General features: G+C 40.4%; 1 protein-coding gene across 1 annotated transcript in view; it reads right to left on the bottom strand.

Moving 5' to 3' along the window:
* asphd1 (aspartate beta-hydroxylase domain containing 1) overlaps positions 1-20757 on the bottom strand; it is a 49391-nt gene that overhangs the window by 16634 nt on the left and 12000 nt on the right. The window contains exons 4-6 of the mRNA XM_038988547.1: positions 18111-18317; positions 8900-9107; positions 8451-8564 (exon numbers count right to left, since the gene is read on the bottom strand). Of these exons, the coding sequence (XP_038844475.1) occupies positions 8451-8564; positions 8900-9107; positions 18111-18317 (529 nt within the window). The remainder of the gene's footprint in view (positions 1-8450; positions 8565-8899; positions 9108-18110; positions 18318-20757) is intronic.

The raw sequence follows: 20757 nt of genomic DNA, 5'->3' as shown, positions 1-20757 counted from the left end.
GATAAGATGGGGAGAAGTATGTCCATAATAAAGAGATGCTCTGCCTTCTTAACAACACTATCAACAAGGCAGGTCCTACAGGTCCTAGTTTTGTCGCACCTTGACTACTGTTCAGTCGTGTGGTCAGGTGCCACGAAAAATGACTTAGGAAAATTGCAATTGGCTCAGAACAGGGCAGCACGGCTGGCCCTTGGATGTACACAGAGAGCTAATATTAATAATATGCATGTCAATCTCTCCTGGCTGAATTGACTTCATCACCACTTTTATTTATGAGCGGTATTGACATGTTGAATGCACAGAGCTGTCTGTCTAAACTATTGGCACACAGCTCGGACACCCATGCATACCCCACAAGACATGCCACAAGAGGTCTCTTCACAGTCCCCAAGTCCAGAACAGACTATGGGAGGCACACAGTACTACATAGAGCCATGACTACATGGAACTCTATTCCACATCAAGTACTTGAAGCCAGCAGTAAAATTAGATTTAAAAAAAAAACAGATTAAAAAAACACCTTATGGAATAAGGGGGACAGTGAAGCAACACAAACATTGGCACACACACATACACACACAAACACACACACACACAATAACATACACATGGATTTAGTACTGTAGATACAGTTGAAGTCGGAAGTTTACATACACCTTAGCCAAATACATTTAAACTCAGTTTTCACAATCCCTGACATTTGATCCTAGTAAAAATTCCCTGTCTTAGGTCAGTTAGGATCACAACTTTATTTTAAGAATGTGAGATGTCAGAATAATAGTAGAGAGAATGATTTATTTCAGCTTTTATTTCTTTCATCACATTCCCAGTAGGTCAGAAGTTTACATACACTCAATTTGTATTTGGTAGCATTGCCTTTACATTGTTTAACTTGGGTCAAACACATCCTTCCACAAGCTTCCCACAATAAGTTGGGTGAATTTTGGCCCATTCCTCCTGACAGAGCTGGTGTAACTGAGTCAGGTTTGTAGGCCTCCTTGCTCGCACACGCTTTTTCAGTTCTGCCCACACATTTCCTATAGGACTGAGGTCAGGGCTTTGTGATGGTCACTCCAATACCTTGACTTTGTTGTCTTTAAGCCATTTTGCCATAACTTTGGACGTATGCTTGGGGTCATTGTCCATATGGAAGACCCATTTGCGACCAAGCTTTAACTTCCTGACTGATGTCTTGAGATGTTGCTTCAATATATCCACAGAATTTTCTTTCCTCATGATGCCATCTATTTTGTGAAGTGCACCAGTCCTTCCTGCAGCAAAGCACACCCACAAAATGATGCTGCCACCCCCGTGCTTCAAGGTTGGGATGATGTTCTTCGGCTTGCTAGCCTCCCCCTTATTCCTCCAAACATAATGATGGTCATTATGGCCAAACATTTTTGGTGCATTATGGCCATATTTTTGTTTCATCAGACCAAAGGACATCTTTCCAAAAAGTACGATCTTTGTCACCATGTGCAGTTGCAAACCGTAGTCTGTCTTTTTTATGGCGGTTTTGGAGCAGTGGCTTCTTCCTTGCTGAGCGGCCTTTCAGGTTATGTCGATATAGGACACGTTTTACTGTGGATATAGGGTTAGGGTACTTTTGTACCTGTTTCCTCCAGCATCTTCACAAGGTCCTTTGCTGTTGTTCTGGGATTGATTTGCACTTTTCGCACATAAGTACGTTAATCTGTAGGAGACAGAACGCGTCTCCTTCCTGAGCGGTATGATGGCTGCATGGTCCCATGGTGTTTAAACTTGCGTACTATTGTTTGTACAGATGAACGTGGTACCTTCAGGCGTTTGGAAATTGCTCCCAAGGATAAACCAGACTTGTGGAGGTCTACAATTTTTTTTTCTGAGGTCTTGGCTGATTTATTTTGATTTTCCCATGATGTCAAGCAAAGAGGCATTGAGTTTGAAGGTGTGCCTTGAAATACATCCACAGGTACACCTCCAATTGACTCAAATGATGTCAATTAGCCTATCAGAAGCTTCTAAATTCATGACATCATTTTCTGGAATTTTCCAAGCTGTTTAAAGGCACAGTCAACATAGTGTATATAAACTTCTGACCCACTGTAATTGTGATACAGTGGATTATAAGTGAAATAATCTGTCTGTAAACAATTGAATCCTACAGACGAAGAACCATATATGTGACAATTGTTCAATTTTAAGATAATCAGTTATTTTTATATTATTAATTGTGTGTACCACATTAGGTGTTTTATGGTTGACAAATAATTCACCATACCCATATCTTCCAACAACAATTAATATTTTTTTGTTATTTCAAAAAATATTTTTTTTATTGTCGTTTAAATTTTTAGAATGTGGAAGAACAGTATATCTCCAGTGAGGATTTCAGTTTGTGGAAGAACAGTATATGTGACATTTTGCATTACTCTTGTAAGATGTCCTTTTTTAATACCTGATATGATCTTTTAAGTACTTTCAAGTACAGATGCCCTTCATGTAAATAACTTAACTGCAATATGTAGTTAATTCATTTGTATGGAGGTTCATTTAAAGGTGGTCTATCAACTTCAGCACTGATGACTTTTCTTAAAAGTTGAGTCATGAAATCTTAGTCTCATTTAAAATGAAGCCCTCAGTGTGAACATACCATAGAATAACTACACAAATAGAATACAATTTAATTAATTCAATCAAAACAAGCACAACTTGTACATATCAAATATGGATCAATGTGATGTGCCAATATGCATGTCCATTATGCAGGTCCCTACGGTCAATATTACAAAACGTTCAGAAAACCATTCACTTTGCGTTTAACACTATGATCAGCAATTAAGTTTTGAATTGCATTAAACCCATGCTAAAGGCAAGAAATGTCCTTCTGTACTGAGGTGACAGCAGTAAATAAGTATTAACTGCTTAGAGTTAATGCTAAATGTGTCAGGACCCGGTGCGAGAAACAGTCACTAATAATCGGCAGAACCCAGAAGATGAGGCAGACACAGCAGTACTAGAGATGGTGGTTTAATTAAAGAACAAAATCTTCAGGCAAAGAATCTAAATCCACAATGTCCAAAATAAAGCAAAGAGGCAAAAAATGGATATCTTCCAAAATACAAAGAAAATCCACAAAGTGGTAAGAACAGCAAGGGAAAAAACAAACCTCAAAAGACTAATCCAAAATACACAAGAACAAAACCAGAGAACCTCTGGAAAATCCAACAAGAGAAAATATATGTTCAGAACAAGGCTTGGGCTGGGGCTGGGTGCTAACATACAAACACTGAGCAAAGAACTGAGGAACACACAGGGTTTAAATACTAACAAGGGAACGACACACAGGTGCAAACACTAATTAGAGCAAGGAAAAAACAAAAGGTACAAAAAAGGTGCAATGGGGACATCTAGTGACCAAAACCTGAACAGTCCTGGCCAAAACCTGACAAAATGTGGTGACAGAGAGACGTACTGTATATTGTAATGAATACAAAAAGGGAATCAAGATCAAATGAATACTCACTGTTTGTAATGACTTATTTGTTTTTAATTAATTCAGATTAAAAAATGTTCAAATGATCACACACAAAATAATTCTCAACAGAACACATTGTACATAACATTTTCTACACTATATTAATGCAATATATTGTGCTGGTTCAAATCCTACACAAATTGATTCACATAGAAAACACCTATACTATACATTTAATTTCCTACAATAGGGGTGACATGTCTTCTGAAATGTATTCAGATTCAACATACTATACAGGTTCAGGGGATCATAAACTCACAGAAAAAACAGTTAATTATGTAGCTTGGTTTAACAATAAATTATTCACTCTGCAGTGATTTATAAAAAGAGTGTGCAGCAGCTGGCAAGTAGTTGAGCATGGTCATCAGATCTTGGTACTTGTTTTTTTTGATGGGCAAAGGACTCTCATATGCTCTAGGGTAGTGGCTTGCAAAAAAGTGGAGGTTGAGGTGTAGCTCCTTGTTTTGGTTTGGAGATCAGCCACGATTTCCATCCCTCAAATAGACTGTGGCTCTGTATGGCGTAAAGATTCCAAGGATCAACTGAAATTAGAACAGAAACATTTTAAGTTCCTGACATCAATAAACAACTTTCATAGTCAAGCATTAGGATATTTTATTGTTAGAACAACATGTTGCATGTTGATGGGATGTTAGTAAACTATTCTCTGTGCAATACCTGTGACTTTTAACCACCTCACTGAGGTGATCTGTAGTCCAGCTGGTCGCTTGAGGACAGAATCTGGGAGGTGCCTGATGTCTTCACATTGCATCCTCATCACCTTGAATGGTTTTGCTGGTTGTGCTTCAAGTATCATCTTTGAAACATCATCAGGTGTATGAAGGACTGACACCTTGCACCTCTTCTCGATGGTGGCAAAAGATCGATCTCAAGGAAGAAAAGAATGACCAGACCATGAACTTCTGCTCAACTTGGGTAAAGTAACCCATAGAGACGAGCATCGACATCAGATTGAGCATCCGCCAGTTGTTATTCTGCCCACAGCATCTGTCACTGAAGATGATGAACTTGCGCACCTCTGGTTTGGTGAGTGGCGTGAATTTTGTCTTCTCCCACTTCAATATGCAGCTTGCCACCTCAATGAACCCTCGGTGTGCAATCCCCTCATGCCAAACACACATGTATGCAGGATCTTCTTTTCCAAGTTCCTGGATGCAAAGGTTAACATTTGACAGCTGCCGCTGGTAGTAGACATTGGAGTGGGTCAGATTAGGGGTGTACATCACCCCTGTAGATCCACAGAAATGACATGGCAGTCAGCATTGGCTTTAGCCCACTCAGTGTCACTTTGAAGCTGTGTGTAGGCCTTTTCGGCTTTTCGATGGTGCAACTCACTTTCAACTCCAATCTTCCTCTTCTCCTCTTCAGATGTTGCTGCTGACATCTTAGTGAAGAATGCGTCACATTTGCCACAGGTGTCACTCCTTGGTTGGCCGAAATTGAGACTCTGCTGTTTGAAAATGCTGTGGTATTCTTCTCTTCTCTTCATATTTTCACTTGCCTGAAGACAGCTGTTGGTTAGCTGGAACACAGACATGAAAGTGACCTTGCACATATTCAATCTCTGGCCTGCTTGCTGTACATGGTATTTAAAGGTTTATTTCCATCGTTTGTTCTCCTTTGTATCCTCAGGTTTACGTCTCCGTTTCACCTCATGCTGCAATAAAAATTGACAATGATAAATTCAGAATTGAATATACTGTAGCACATTCAGGGTATTGCTTGATCAGGACCTCCATCTTTCACACACTCCCAACCTATACACAGAATGAGTTTGTATTGCACCATTGTGTAACACTGCACTTTTAGAGTTAATTAATGTACGTATCATTACTGTCAAAGTTAAACTATGCAAGTGTTCAATATAGCTATTATAATAATAGGCGTTTTGTCTTATTTCTAACCTGTTCTAAGCCGGAGAGAATCAACGCTTGTTGTTTCTCGTATGGGACAGTGTAGAAACTGTTGAACAGATGCAGCTTGCCCTCATCAGTCAACTTTCCACAATCCTTTCTGCACGTCGTGGAACACGCTCTTCCCTGCAGGATACAGTGTAACGTTACCTATAACTAGCTAGCTACTGTAGCCATGTCGAATCATCCGGTGGATGGAGAAAAAGTAGCTAGCTATGTTTCTTCTATAATCTAGCAATAATATTTGTAACGATAATGTATAAGTCAGTAGCCAACGAACTTTAGCTAATATGTTTTCTCTATAGTTACAAATTAGACAACCCAGAACATACATGTTAGCTACTGTACTCTATAGCTAGCTTGATTGTTTGATATACGGTTCTTCCACATACCTCTTTTGGACAGCTTTTCCCAGTTTTTTTCTTGACCCTTACGATTTGTATAGGGTTTTCCCGCATCCCGTAAGATCTTCCTTTGCCTGTCTTTCCATTCTTTTAGTTTTGTTTTACGTTTCTTTCCCACATTTCGGCGATTTTCATCAGCAACAGAAAAGTTGTGCACTTGTCCGTCCATTCTGAGTGGTGCACATAAACGGTTATTCCACGAGAGCCTATCTTTAAATTTAAAATTATTGTTAATTAGCGCGTGGAAAGCTTGTGAAACCGGTTCACTATAGAAAAAGGTTGTCCAATAATGATTTTTCATGTATATCTCTTTTTTTTTTGTCACATATATGGGTCTTCGTCTGTAGGATTCAATTGTTGGAAAAATGACTTGTGTCTTGCACAAAGGAGATGTCCTAACCAACAAGAAATTTGTGGAGTTGTTGAAAAATGAATTTTATTGACTCCAACCTATGTGTATGTAAACTTCCGACTTCAACTGTACGTCTAACGACAGTTGTCGTAGTGGCATCATGCACATTCTATTGAAGTGGTTACTTGCATAGTTGTTCAGACATGTAGCTAGCTAGCTAAACAATAAACCATAATCGCAACTCATAATATTACTACCCTGCATGAAACTGCAGGTAGCTAACCAACCAGGTTCAATGTCAGCCAGCTAACATTAGGCTATAACTAGCAATGCAAATGGCTCTGAGATACGAATAATATTACTACACAGATCATTGGCATAACGTTAGCTAGTTAACTAACAGTACACTTTAACTTGAAAAGAAAACTACTTTCTGACAATTTAGTATCGTGTAATATCTGAAAATGTAGCTTGCTAGACTATCTTACCCGTATACATGGATCGACGCTTCTCCCTCTCTGTCACGGATGCAATGGTTGCCCTTAGTTTGAAGATGTAATCCGGAGACAGGTGTTTCATACAACAGCCTTCTGTGTGTTCTCTGTTTGACTCTGTCTGCATATTTGCAATCAAACGGCAGAATTTTCTCCATCTCTTTAGCTATCATACCACTGATTTTCAAAACTCGGTCCTCCAGTAAGTGGAGAGCTAATACGTGATATCTTTCAAAAAAGCGGCTTTAGAAAGGATTACCTACACAGCTCATGTTATAGACAGAAACATGCTACATGGCAGACCAATCCGAACTCATCTCTTGGCATGTCCAGCCCACTCATTATCTCAGCCAATCATGGCTAGCAGTAAGGTTGCCGTCTTTTTCCGTTGCTGAACCAACTAGGCTCGTAATATAACAATTGTATTCGTATTTACAGATGACATACAGGTTTGTTATTAAGGCACATGAAAGTTCACATGTTCTAGAAATGCATTTTGATTAAAAAAAATAAAGTTTACGTTTAAATGGCACTTCTGTGAAGTAGTGACATGCGACATACGCCTAGTTTCTGAAACGAGTCACATATTAGTTTGGACGCTACAGACGTTTTTGTGAGAACTGATTTTTGGATTGTCTCATGGTCTGAGAACCACCGCTGTAGCTCGGCTACCCTCCACCAATTTGCCGGAAGTTATGCATGCTAGTCAACATTAGCCATGATAAGGCTTCTAGTCTAAACTAGGCTAGCTAGCCTCTTTGACTGCAGCACGGTTCGTTGATATTTAGAATAACCAAGCGACTTAACGCTAGCTATGTATACTAAACAAGAGATTATTATTCCACTTTTAGGAAACCTGAATAGCTAGCCTGAATAGCTAGCCCTAATCTGTGAGTTAGCTAACCTGGCTAGCACGCTATGCAGCGCTTGTTAGCTAGATTGGTTTCGAAAGTTTACTTTGGACCGTAACCAGCAACAGAGCGCAATCCATCTCTACGTCCCTTAGCTCAAACTCAGCTGAGGTACGGGCACCGAGGAGAGGAGTCACCATCAGACACACCAAGCCCTCTAAAGAATGCTACACAATTGTCAAGAGAACCTGCGCCGCGGACTAGTAGGGGAACAGTGCCCGCCGTCTGCTAATCTTGCACACGAACTGATTCAAGTGAGGGCAGCGTGAGCATGCACCGAGCCCGAAATATACAAAACAACAAACCTGAGTATCTTTTAACTCATTGGGGCTTGGTCGCAAACCTGGCTTCTTAGACTTCATTGTTTTGGTCGCGTTAGCCATTTTACTTATTGCAATAGCCAGGTCAAGCTATCTGACGAATAATTAATTGTTCATCATTAGGAAACTTATGAGAACCATACAATCTTCCGCACCTAGCGTCCAAAGGGTGAGCACGCTCTACCACTAAGGGACAGTTCAGTTGGTGCAATGTAAGACAAATTGTTGCAAATTGTTTGTTTAAGTAGCATGAATCATTCCTGTTCACACTGAGGTTAAGAGCGGAATAATTGAAGGAATGAATCCAATCCTCAAGCTTATCCCCTGTGGAAGGCGGGGTTTCCAGCGAGGCGCGGATTTCATTTGCTTTGCCAGGCGTGATTTTAGATCCTTCGACCCAAGTCGCGAGAATGCGTATGTTGTACCTAAATTGACTGACTGAAAGGGAAGTGGAATCTGAGCACAGCTTGAGTTTGTTTTGAGTGACTGTCTTGTTGTGGGAGGTGGAGTTGACTGACCATTATGGGAGACAGTGTGCAGGAAGGAGTCATCCACCAGGAGGCAGTGTCCCTCTGACCAGCACTGAGGCTCTCCTCCCACTACCAGCTCACACTGAGGCGGGGTCTGCACTCCTAAAAAGTGGTGGTGTCAAAATGATAGATTCATGGCAATTATATAATTACACTGATTTGCATTGTATACAGCAGACCTGACCTGCATACTAACACTTTGTTAACAAACAGTGAAGTAAAAAAATCATTTTTGGGGGGTTATGATGGAGTTAGATAGTTGTACTAAGCTCATGAGGCATTTATCAAACGATATATCATTAATTTCAATGATCGTTAATATTAGACTGCACATTTAATGGACAAAATCATGCACAGAGAGCATGTAAGCAAAACTTTGTCAAGAACCATACTGAGACCCAATGATATGTGGGCTGGAACATGTCTGTCTCACTCACCGAGGTGGCAGCGTAGGCGAGTATTGGTGGGGCCATACACTCCCCCTAGTGTGGCCCCAGGCCCTAGCAGCCAGAACCCGGCTGACCCCAGGGAGTTGCTACTTATGAAGGTGCGCAAGGAGAGAAGAGTGCGGTAGGTGCAGGGACAGGAGCGGCAGTTCCTTGCTACACACACGCCTGCGCTGTACAAGGGGAACACAGCTTGGCCCTGAGAGAGACACATAGACCTGTTACACATAGACCTGCCTTGTCACACAAACAACTGTGTTAAATAAATGTTACACACACCACTGCACCATACAAACACAGCTATTTCAAACCCATGTACCCACACGTGTTTGTATTGTATGTGTTTTGAACTGCTGCACTGCAAGCACGTTAGCACTTATTTTTTTATGTATGACAATTTTATAGTTTTGATAATGTTGCCTCAATGCTTTTCCACTATACAAATAAGGATAACGTAGCCATGTGGCTTTTGTAGGCTGGTATTTAGTTTAATAATTACATTTGTGTGTCATTATTTGTATCAACGATAGAGCCTAGGGGAGAGTGGGGTAAGTTGAGCCAAAGGGGTATGTTTCTGAAAGATTTTACCAAATATTTAAGAAGAGGTCATCATTTCATTGAGTCTATGAAGGAAGAAACCACATGGAAAAAGTGGTAAGGAAGTTAGGTCCAAAAAACATTTTCATTAAGTCAAATTAATGTATTGTGTTAGAGGTTTCATGATGCTTGTCCTTAAGCCAAAGTAGTTAATTTTAAGAATGTTCTATACATCAGTTGGGGTCTCTATACGTTTCAATATGAGGTCTTAAACCTAGCATGAAAGTGCATCATTCTAGCTCAGTGGGTTAATACAGTCAAAATGTTTGTCTTCGGGCAAGTTGTGGCAATCGGAGGAGTTGAGATGGGACTTCATATACCAGAGGGACAGGCTAATGGCTACTGGCAAGCAGATTGTCCTTTCCGGCCCTATCCCAACATACGATTGTGGAGTTGATCGCTTCTTCCGGCTATTTGCACTAGACTCATGGATGAAATCCAACTCTGACCTGAAAAAGTGTTGGATTTTATCGACAACTTTGATTTATTTTGTGAGCAACCTCATTTCTCAAAAACGGAAGGCCTGAATAGAAGAGGAGCTAGAATCCTGAGTTCTAATATTGCAAATATACTAAACAAGTGATAGGATTTCAGTCCTGGCCCTCAACAGCTAACCCTCATTTATTCTGGTATCTTATACCATTTCAAGCCAGACCTACAGTATTTTTAAACAAGGGGTTACCTACTGAACATAGCACGTTTGTGCTAGAGACTGACCATTTGATCTGAAATCCTGCAGCTGTAGGCTTGGCCTGATTCATGTAAATACCATAAGTTTGATTTCGAAAATGGATTTTATAGTAATTCTGGCTTCTCAAACCAACGCAAACAGATAGTCTGAAAGATATTTGTACTGAGCTAAACTTAACTCCGCTGATAACTAAACCAACCTACCCCAACTTTAAACACCCTGATGAATCTACTCTTTTAGATATTACTCTGACAAATGTCCCTCATAAGTATATAGCCAATGAAATATTTGCTAATGAGCTCAGTGACCATTGTCCAATTGCCTGAATAAAATATGTTAAACTACCTAAATCTCAGCCATTCATTATTACAGATCTATTTTTATTTATTTTAATGAGTAACATTTGTCTTACCTGGGGTTGTGTGACAGGGGGTGGGGGGTGGGGGGGTGTCATCCATCTCTGAGTCGGATCTGGCCTTTAATTGTTTTACCTCTCTGTTCAAGATAAGCATGCTCCATTTAAAATAGACAGATCTAATCCATGATTCACCCATGAATTGTCTGAAAAAGTACAGGAAAGAAACTTAGCCTGGGCTAAGGCTAGGTTGACTGATTCTGCATCTGATTGGCAGTCGTTCAGACATTTGAGAAATAGATGTCTAACTCTGATTAGAAAGGCAAAATTGACATCTTACATTTTCTGAGCGTGGTGGAAATCCAGCTAACTTCTGGAAAGTGGTCAAGTCCTTGAAGCTAAATTCCACCCCCTTATTGCTCCAGCAGGTTATGACAGTCCCTGGTCCTCTAATAGATCAAATGAACATTTTTGATGCTTTAAATAGCTCTTTTGCCTCAGCTGGCCACCTATTTGAAAGAATAGTTTCTGAAAATTCCTTTAATTCCACCTTTAATTAAAAGAATAATAATTTAAAAAAAACAGCTTGCAGAGAATGATCCACTCCTAGGCACACATTCTTTATTTTCAACCGTTTGTCGTCTCTGATGTACTAAGTGCCTTGCTAAAAATCCATGTAAAAAATCTCTGCCCCACTTATTGCAGAAACATGAACCTATATTTTTTACTTGACAATTGTTTCTGGTATTATCCCTAAGATCTGGAAAGCGGCACATGTCCTCCCCTACACAAAGGCAGAGACCTTTGGAAATTGGATGGTAGTTATATATCGTGCCTTGTCAAAGTATTAGAATCCGTGGCCAACTCTCAACTAAGAACTTTTAACTTATCATTCTATTCTTAAATGTGCACCAATCTGGTTTTAGACCTGGACATAGCATAATTTCAGCTGCTACGCTTGTCTTAGATGATATGTTAAATTGCTTAGATCATAAAAAATATTGTGCTTCCTTATTTATACACCTGTCCACCACTACCTACTAATTCAAAGGTTTCTTGCAAGTGGTTTAAGAATTACTTGACAGACAGAACACAATGTGTATTTTCTGATGGTGTGAAGTCTAGTTTCCTTGATATTATGAAAGGTGTACTGCAAGGGTCAATTATTGGGACCTGTTCTTTTTACTGTTTATATAAATAGTATTGGTATATCTGTTAAAACCTGTAACATTCATCCATATGCAGGCGATACGGTTACGTATGCCATTTCCTCAACTGTTGACCAAGCTATGTAAGAGCTGCAAACTGACTGTTGCCATACAAAAAGCCCTTGTTGGCTTAAAACTAAATATGTTGTTTTCTAATTCATGCAAAAATGTCTCAGATGGATTAAACATTTATTCATTGGATGTTCTCTCATCCATCGAGTTTGCACCTATAAATATCTGGGCATTTGGATTGACAAACATTTTATGTAAAAAAAAAATGAGATAGTTAAGAAGCTGATATTTAAAGTGTTTTTTTAACAGACCATACCTCTCCCTAAACAGCAGGAAGCAGATTGTACAGTCAACCTTCCTGCCAGTCCTGCCAGTGACACACTATATCAGAATGCAGCCACTACTCTAAAACCCTTGGTGCAGTTTACCACAGTGCTCTGTACTTTACCACAGCTGACAGGTTTAACCTGTTTGGGCTGCAGGGGCAGTATTGAGTAGCCAGACAAAAGGTGCCCATTTCAAACGGCCTCGTACTCAATTCTTGCTCGTACAATATGCATATTATTATTACTATTGGATAGAAAACACTCTCTAGTTTCTAAAACCGTTTGAATTATATCTGTGAGTCAAACAGAACTCATTTGGCACAAACTTCCTGACCAGGAAGTGGAAAGTCTGAAATCGAGGCTCTGTTCTACTTCCTGCCTATAAATGGGCATGATACGTATTAGTATACATGCACTTCATAGACCTTCCCCTGGATGTCAAGAGGCGGTGAGAGAAGAAATTTAGTGTTTATCTTGGTCTGAAGTGGAATACAAGCTCTTTGTATGACGTGTCCCCCATTTTCGGTTTTCTGGAGAGCGCGAGGTGGTACCTGGATTTGCCTTCTGTTTAGCTGCCGTTATAGGCGACTACTATCTCCGGCTTTGATTTTATTTGATACATGTGACCATATCATCGTAAAGTATGTTTTTTCAATATAGTTTAATGAGATTATTGAAATTTTTTCGGGAGTTTTGCCGTGTTCCGTTCTCTGACTTTGTTGACAATGGAGAGATTCGCGCCACTTGGCTAGTGCGCTTGCTAATTCAAGAGGGAAAATGGACGTTCTAAATCCAAACAACGACTGTTCTGGACAAAGGACCCCTTGTCCAACATTCTGATGAAAGATCAGCAAAAGTAAGAAACATTTTATGATGCTATTTCATATATCTGTCGTGCATGTGAACTAGTCGTCGGCGCCCAACGTTTGGGTACTCTAGCTATACCGAAGCTGGATGTCGTAATGAAGTTATTTTTTAGAATTCTAACACTGCGATTTCATTAAGAACTAATGGATCTATCATTTCCTATACAACATGTATTTTTTAGTTATGTTTATGAATAGCTATTTGGTCAGAATATGTGTCAGAAAAAGTGTCAGAAAAATATCCGAACGTTGTGGGAAATAGTAGCTACGTTAGCAGAATGTATAACCACTGATTTCAGCTCTAAATATGCACATTTCCGAACAAAACATAAGTGTATGTATAACCTGATGTTATAGGACTGTCATCTGATGAAGAATATCAAGGTTAGTCAAAAATTATATATCTTTTACTGGTTTGTTACGATCGCTAACCTTTTGCTACTGGGAAATGGCATGTGTTTCTGGCTATTGTGGTAAGCTAATATAACGCTATATTGTGTTTTCGCTGTAAAACACTTAATAAATCGGAAATATTGGCTGGAATCACAAGATACCTGTCTTTCATTTGCTGTACACTATGTATTTTTCAGAAATGTTTTATGATGAGTAATTAGGTATTTGACGTTGGTGTCTGTAATTATTATGGCTGCTTTCGGTGCAATTTCTGATTGTAGCTGCAATGTAAACTATGATTTATACCTGAAATATGCACATTTTTCGAACAAAACATAGATTTATTGTATAACATGTTATAAGACTGTCATCTGATGAAGTTGTTTCTTGGTTAGTTTGGTTGGTTCTTGGTTAGTTAGGTTGGCTTTGTGCATGCTACCTGTGCTGTGAAAAATGTCTGTCCTTTTTTGTATTTGGTGGTGAGCTAACATAAATATACGTGCTGTTTTCGCTGTAAAACATTTTAAAAATCGGACATGTTGGCTGGATTCACAAGATGTGTACCTTTCATTTGCTGTATTGGACTTGTTAATGTGTGAAAGTTAAATATTTTAAAAATATATATTTTGAATTTCGCGCCCTGCACTTGAAGTGGCTGTTGTCATATTGTGGGCGGCCTCGGGCTGCAGCCATAAGAAGTTAATACTAATCACTGAATCCCGTATCAGAAGGTTGGCTGGACCTCACTAAAGTCCAGTAGATAATTCCATTACAAAGCTCTGCTCCACAAGCTTCCAGCATACCTCACATTTAAGATATAAAAACATGAACACCAAACCCGTTTACAAGGTTGGTTATCTCTTGAAGTCCCTGTAGTCTCCTTTAGTTTTCATGCCCCCCCCCCCCCCCCCCCCCATTTTGGAAGGGCCTTTACATCTTGATTCCTTAGTGCCTCTAGAGCAGTTTATCACTCTGATGATGAATGTGCTAAATGACAGCTGTTATTGTTTTGATTGAGTATAAAAATGTGTCTATTTTTGATTGTGGTGCAGAAATTGTAAATAGTAGTCTAACCAACTATAAATTGTAGAAATGTATGTAAATATAGAACACATTTAATGAGTAAACTAAAAGGTGTGCAACATGAAAATATTGTACCATTTTAATTGTGTAATTTATTGACGGTCCTTAATTTGTAGGGCTGGGATTGCCAGGGACCTTACGATACGATATCACAATACTTACAGTGGTTCGTCCTTTAAAAGTTGCAGCGTACTGCAGCACAGCTTGCATGGTGCCGCAGAATTCTATGGTACGTTATTTAAGTGCCAATCACTGGTACCATTAATGCTAGTTAGTGCTAGTTTGACCACCAGAGGGCATCTTTGAGAAGTATTTGATAGCCTTCAGCAGTGGCTGTACTAGAGAATTTAAAACCTTTTATGTAAGAAAATAGTATATGGGACTGATTTTAAGAAATTTTGCTTAATTAATTTGACTATTATTATGGTGTTTCTATTACAAGAAAAACAAAAAAAACTCTAGGTTTCCGTTAGGATGGAACGGAAAATATGGCGCTGTACAACGTGACGGTCGGGAGTAGGCTACAGTGCTGGGCTATTTAGCTAAAGAATCCCTGTGTCATGCAGGCAGGCCATGCGGGAGACCAGGGTTCAATTCCCCAACGGGGAGGAAGGAGTAGGCTGTCCTTGTAAATAAGAATTTGTTCATAACTGACTTGCCTAGTTTAATAAAGGTTACACTAAGAGAATAACATTTCCACTTTCTAATTCTAGTCTAACCAATACCCAAATGGAGATTCAGTGAAAATAAAAATCTCAAAGATTTTTCAAGACCAGTCCCCATGCTTGTCTCAGAGCAGCGCGAAACGGTGCTAAAATAGTTGTAAGCTAATGCTTCAAATCCTATTGTTTCTAACTTCAATATGCTCTTTAAATAAATAAGACCTACACCACTTTAACAGCACATTACTCAACACTAGTGAGACTCATGTCGCCTACGGTAGGCCTACAGTATATCGGAAAATATGACGTGACTCTCTGCCAATAATTACATATAGAGGATTGGAGGATTCTAAATTAAAACCAAAAGCCGCCTCATTGATCTCTTGGTGGCGGCCGGCACGGGTATATGTGGCAACGCATTTTGCATTGCGATGCGGTGACTTAGACAGCGGCACCACTGGGGAGGCCCCATCCACAAAGTATCAAAATACAGAGAGGTGTTGGTAAAGGTATATTGTCCTACTAATAGCCCATAATGGGCTATTATAATACTGTACATGGTGTCCAGGTCAGGATAACCAAAACATTTATTTATTAAAGACTATCAGAAAGAATGTTGGTACTTATTTATTTTGATCCAAAGCCATGAATGAGTGAGTCACTCAGCTTAATGCCAAAATAATATTTGTAAAGGCCAAAACATTTATTTCTGTTTTTAGAGGGAGAGAAACACTGGGCCAATTGTGCGCTGCCCTATGGCTCCCAATCACGGTCGGATCTGATACATAATAATAATAATACTTCACTGAGAACCTAAGAAATACATTTGATGATAGAATTCTCCCACTACCCTCCATCTAGGCAAGTCTATTGTCCAGCTACCTGCTAGAACAGCGGGAACGTTTCCCTAGTCAGCGCCATTATTAGTGCAATGCCCCTTAAAGTGTTGCTCTGTGCTACCCAGTGTGGCGGGTAGCACCCCCCCTCCCTCCTACTCCGTTCCCCATCTGCTAAGTCTGTCTTCTGTGCACGGCTCTGTGGCCCATCCCGTACCCCCTGCCCTCATACATTGAACCTTGCACGCTTTCAGTGGATACAGCTGGAGAACTGCAATCCCATTGTGCGCCACTCGGGAGCCATGACCAGTATATATTGTCTGCTAATAACAGGGTTAATAATTTATCTGTGAGAATATCCAAGGGGCTTTTATATAATTCTAAATTAATAATAATAATAATATTAATCGCTTTGTTTAAAAAATAACAATATTTTGGAGATGATTTCGTTTTCAAATAACATAAAATTAGCGAGAAAGATGCCATTCTTGAACATGGGATGAGACATTGTTACTAATTTGTAAATCAAGCCAGTTTGTTATTTAGAATAATTTATTTCTGTTTTTATAGGGAGCGAAACCAAAAACCTGCAGTCATCTCATGGGTCTCCCAGTCGAGGCCAGCACATGTATTGAACCAGCATCTGTAGCAACACAGCTTGCACTGCTATGCAGTGTCTTAGACCGTTGCATCACTCAGGCGCTGTATAACATGACTGGTCAGGAGTGGGCTACAGTACTACAGTAAGAGCCAAATAATCCTAACAGTTTTAGTAAGTAATACTGAAGTCGTACACAATTATCAGTTTCTATTTAGGTTTATGTCACCAATTCATTGTCAGTTAGAGACACAGTAGGACCCAAAAGCATAATCAGTGCTCTAACTCCCCCCTGCGCTGGTCTGGAGCAATGAAGTGGTGACGCAGGGTACCGTTCTAAACCACAAATTACCGCTAAGTACCGCAGCATAAAACTTTTAGTGGAACAACCACTGTAGGTGCTGATACGATATGTATTGCGATTCTCTTGATTCTATATGTATTGCGATTCGATACTGTAATTTTATATTGATTCAATGTTCCAAACTTATTGCTGCAGAGGGAAAAGTGAGAGTCATGAGATAATTGTCACGTTCTAACCATAGTTCTTGTGTGTTTTACTTGTTTTAGTGTTGGTCGGGACGTGAGCTGGGTGGGCATTCTATGTTGTGTGTCTAGTTTGTCTGTTTCTATGTTTGGCCTAATATGGTTCCCAATCAGAGGCAGGTGTTTTGTGTTGTCTCTGATTGGGAATCATATTTAGGTGGCTTGTTTTGTGTTGGGGTTTGTGGGTGGTTGTTTCCTGTCTTTGTGTTCGTTTCACCAGAGAGGACTGTTTCGGTTTGCCACGTTTGTTATTTTGTTATTTGTAAGTGTTCACGTTTTCGTCTCGTCTATTAAAACATGTTGAACACGAGCTACGCTGCGTCTTGGTCCGATCCCTGCTACACCTCCTCTTCAGACGAAGAGGAGGAAGGCTGCCGTTACAATAATGAGTGTTGATCAGTCATGTAAATTAAAGTGCTGAAAACTAATTGGCTCCCTATTTAAAAAGAAGATGGAGAACAAGCTATGATGGAAAAATACTGGAGTTTTGGTGCAGGTAAAGCAAACTAGCGCAAAAATTATATTGCGATATTGTCAAAACAATTCGATATATCTTCAAAAATAATATCCCGACATGTAACTGTATAGATTTTTTTCCCCCCCATCACTACTAACTAGCCCCATAGATGTCCAACCAGCTTTGTCAAGGTCGCACACCAGTTCAGCCGGCCGAAGTGAATTGGCTAAAGAAATTGGGTAGCTAGTCAGTTCAGCCCCCCTTTAAATCAACTTCCGGTGGATTGTGGCATAGCAAGAGTTAGAAGTGCACACTTGTGGCATCAAAGCTTAGTGGAAGCTTGACTGCAACGGTGCAGACTGCCTCCATTTGAAGTAAATGACAGGCTCAGAGGCTATGGAGACATGAAAAATGTATTCCTTCTCCCTCTGTTTTGGAAGGACTCACTAGTGTGACATGACTGGATCTGTGAAAGCTATGTAAGAGAACCCTTGCTTTCACCTAATTGTCCAATCAGGTTAGATTAGTGACTGAACAGGTACATGCTCATTGGGAGTTGTAGGTTTGTGTACCTTAGGTCCCAGGCCGGTCCAGCCAATCTTTGGATCAATGCCTCTCTGGTAGACCGCCTGAAACTCTGCGAGGATTATGGGATAGTTGGCCTCCAAGACCTCAATGTCATGTCGATGGGCGTCACGTGGGAAAAAAGGAATGCTGGGGACATCTGGGAGGAAGAAGAGATGAGGCTTTTGGATGGAGGAGCGATCATTTAATGTGGCCTGAGAAAGACAAATCACAGAGAAAGAACTAAACATTAGACATTGGTTAATACACATTTATTGTAATTGATTTACACTGAGGATGAAATCAAACAAAAACATGCAAGTGATGTTTTGTAAATATTTTTATTTTTGCTTTCTGTTCTTTAAATGCCAACTACCAGGACACCAAACACACACAGGGAGGCTGGGAACAACATATAGCAGCACCCCTGAAGCAGGTTAGGGATCGTCTTGCTCAAGGGCAAAACAGTAGTTCACACTTAGGAAAGAGTTCTTCAAGGGTTCTTTGGTAAGGGTGATGGTTCTATGTGAAACCATAATGACTCAAGAGCCCTTTGAGGCCTTAAAGGGGAAATCTTTACTTCAAATAATAACACATTTGCCACCCCGCCATTGTTTTAGTAAACAGTTGAGGGATGTCATAGGAGAAATGTCACGTGACCTCCGAAACATGATCCGCCAAGCCGCGCTTCTTAAAACCCACTCGCTTAATGCGGAGTGCTATGGGTCGGTAGTCATTTAGGCAGGTTACCTTAGTGTTCTTGGGCACAGGGACTATGGTGGTCTGCTTGAAACATGTTGGTATTACAGACTCAGACATGGAGAGGTTGAAAATGTCAGCGAAAACACTTGCCAGTTGCTCAGCGCATGCTCGGAGTACACGTCCTGGTAATCCATCTGGCCCTGCGGCCTTGTGAATGTTGACTTGTTTAAAGGTCTTACTCACATCGGCTATGGAGAGCGTGATCACACAGTCATCCGGAACAGCTGTTTCAGTGTTACTTTCCTCGAAGCGAGCATAGAAGTAATTTAGCTCGTCTGGTAGGCTCGTGTCACTGGGCAGCTCTCGGCTGTGCTTCCCTTTGTAGTCTGTAATAGTTTGCAAGCCCTGCCACATCCGACGAGTGTTGGAGCCGGTGTAGTACGATTCGCTCTTAGTCATGTATTGATGCTTTGCCTGTTTGATGTTTTGTCAGAGGGCAAAGCGGAATTTCTTATAAGCTTCCGGGTTAGAGTCCCGCTCCTTGGAAGCGGCAGCTCTACCCTTTAGCTCTGTGCAAATGTTGCCTGTAATCCATGGCTTCTGGTTGGGGTATGTACATACAGTCACTGTGGGGACGACGTCCTCAATGCACTTATTGATAAAGCCAGTTACTGATGTGGTGTACTCCAATGCCATCGGAAGAATCCCGGAACATATTCCAGTCTGTGCTGGCAAAACAGTCCTGTAGTTTAGCATCTGGCATATAGACCGAGTCACTGGTGCTTCCTGCTTTAGTTTTTGCTTGTAAGTAGGAATCAGGAGGATAGAATTATGGTCAGATTTGCCAAATGGAGGGCGAGGGAGAGCTTTGTACGCGACTCTGTGTGTGGAGTAAAGGTTGTCTAGATTTTTTCCCCCTCTGGTTGCACATTTAACATGCTGATAGAAATTAGATACAACTGATTTTTAGTTTCCCTGCATTAAAGTCCCCGGCCACTGGATGAGCGTTTTCCTGTTTGCTTATGGCGGTATACAGCTCATTGAGTGCGGTTTTAGTGCCTGCATCGGTCTGTGGTTGTATGTAGACAGCTATGAAAATACAGATTAAAACTCTAGGTAGATAGTGTGGTCTACAGCTTATCATGAGATACTCTACCTCAGGCGAGCAAAACCTTGAGACTTCCTTAGATATTGTGCACCACCTGTTTACATATATGCATAGGCCCCCACCCCGTGTCTTGAAAGAGGCTGCTGTTCTATCTTGCCGATAGAGTGTATAACCCGCCAGCTGTATGTTCTTAATGTAGTCGTTCAGCCACGGCTCAGTGAAACATAAGATATTACAGTTGTTAATGTCCTGTTGGTAGGATATACGTGCTTCAAGTTCATATTATTTTCCAGCGATTGAACGTTAGCTAGCAGGACAGAAGGCAAAGACAGATTAGCCACTCGTCGCCTGATCCTCACTGATTCCGCAAAATCTCAGTTTCCCTCGGCAGCGAATGACGGAGATCTGGGCCTGGTGGGGTGTCTGTAGTATAACCTCCTGTCCGACTCGTTGAAGAAAAACTCTTTGTCTAATCTGGAGGTGAGTAATTGCAGTTCTGATGTCCAGAAGCTCTTTTCGGTCATGAGAGACCGTAGCAGTAACATTATGTGCAAAACAAGTTACAACCAACGTGAAAAAACAAACAAAATAGCATGGCTAGTTAAGAGCCGATAAGACGGCAGCCATCCCCTCCGGCGCCATCTTTCATAACACTTTCATATACAGTGTTTGTTTACAAACAATAGAGTAAAAACAATGTCAATGATGTATATAAACCCTGGAAGCCACCGGCCGCTATATTGGTACACCTCAGAAGGAGCAGTCCTCCATAGGAATAAATGGAATTCTATTGTATTTCAATAAAATGTATTTAAACCACAGCATTATTGAATACTTGTTTCTGA

This window comes from Salvelinus namaycush, chromosome 3 (genome assembly GCF_016432855.1).
Source record: "Salvelinus namaycush isolate Seneca chromosome 3, SaNama_1.0, whole genome shotgun sequence".
In the NCBI taxonomy this organism is placed as follows: Eukaryota; Metazoa; Chordata; class Actinopteri; order Salmoniformes; family Salmonidae; genus Salvelinus; species Salvelinus namaycush.
This window is presented reverse-complemented; position numbering and strand designations above follow the sequence as displayed.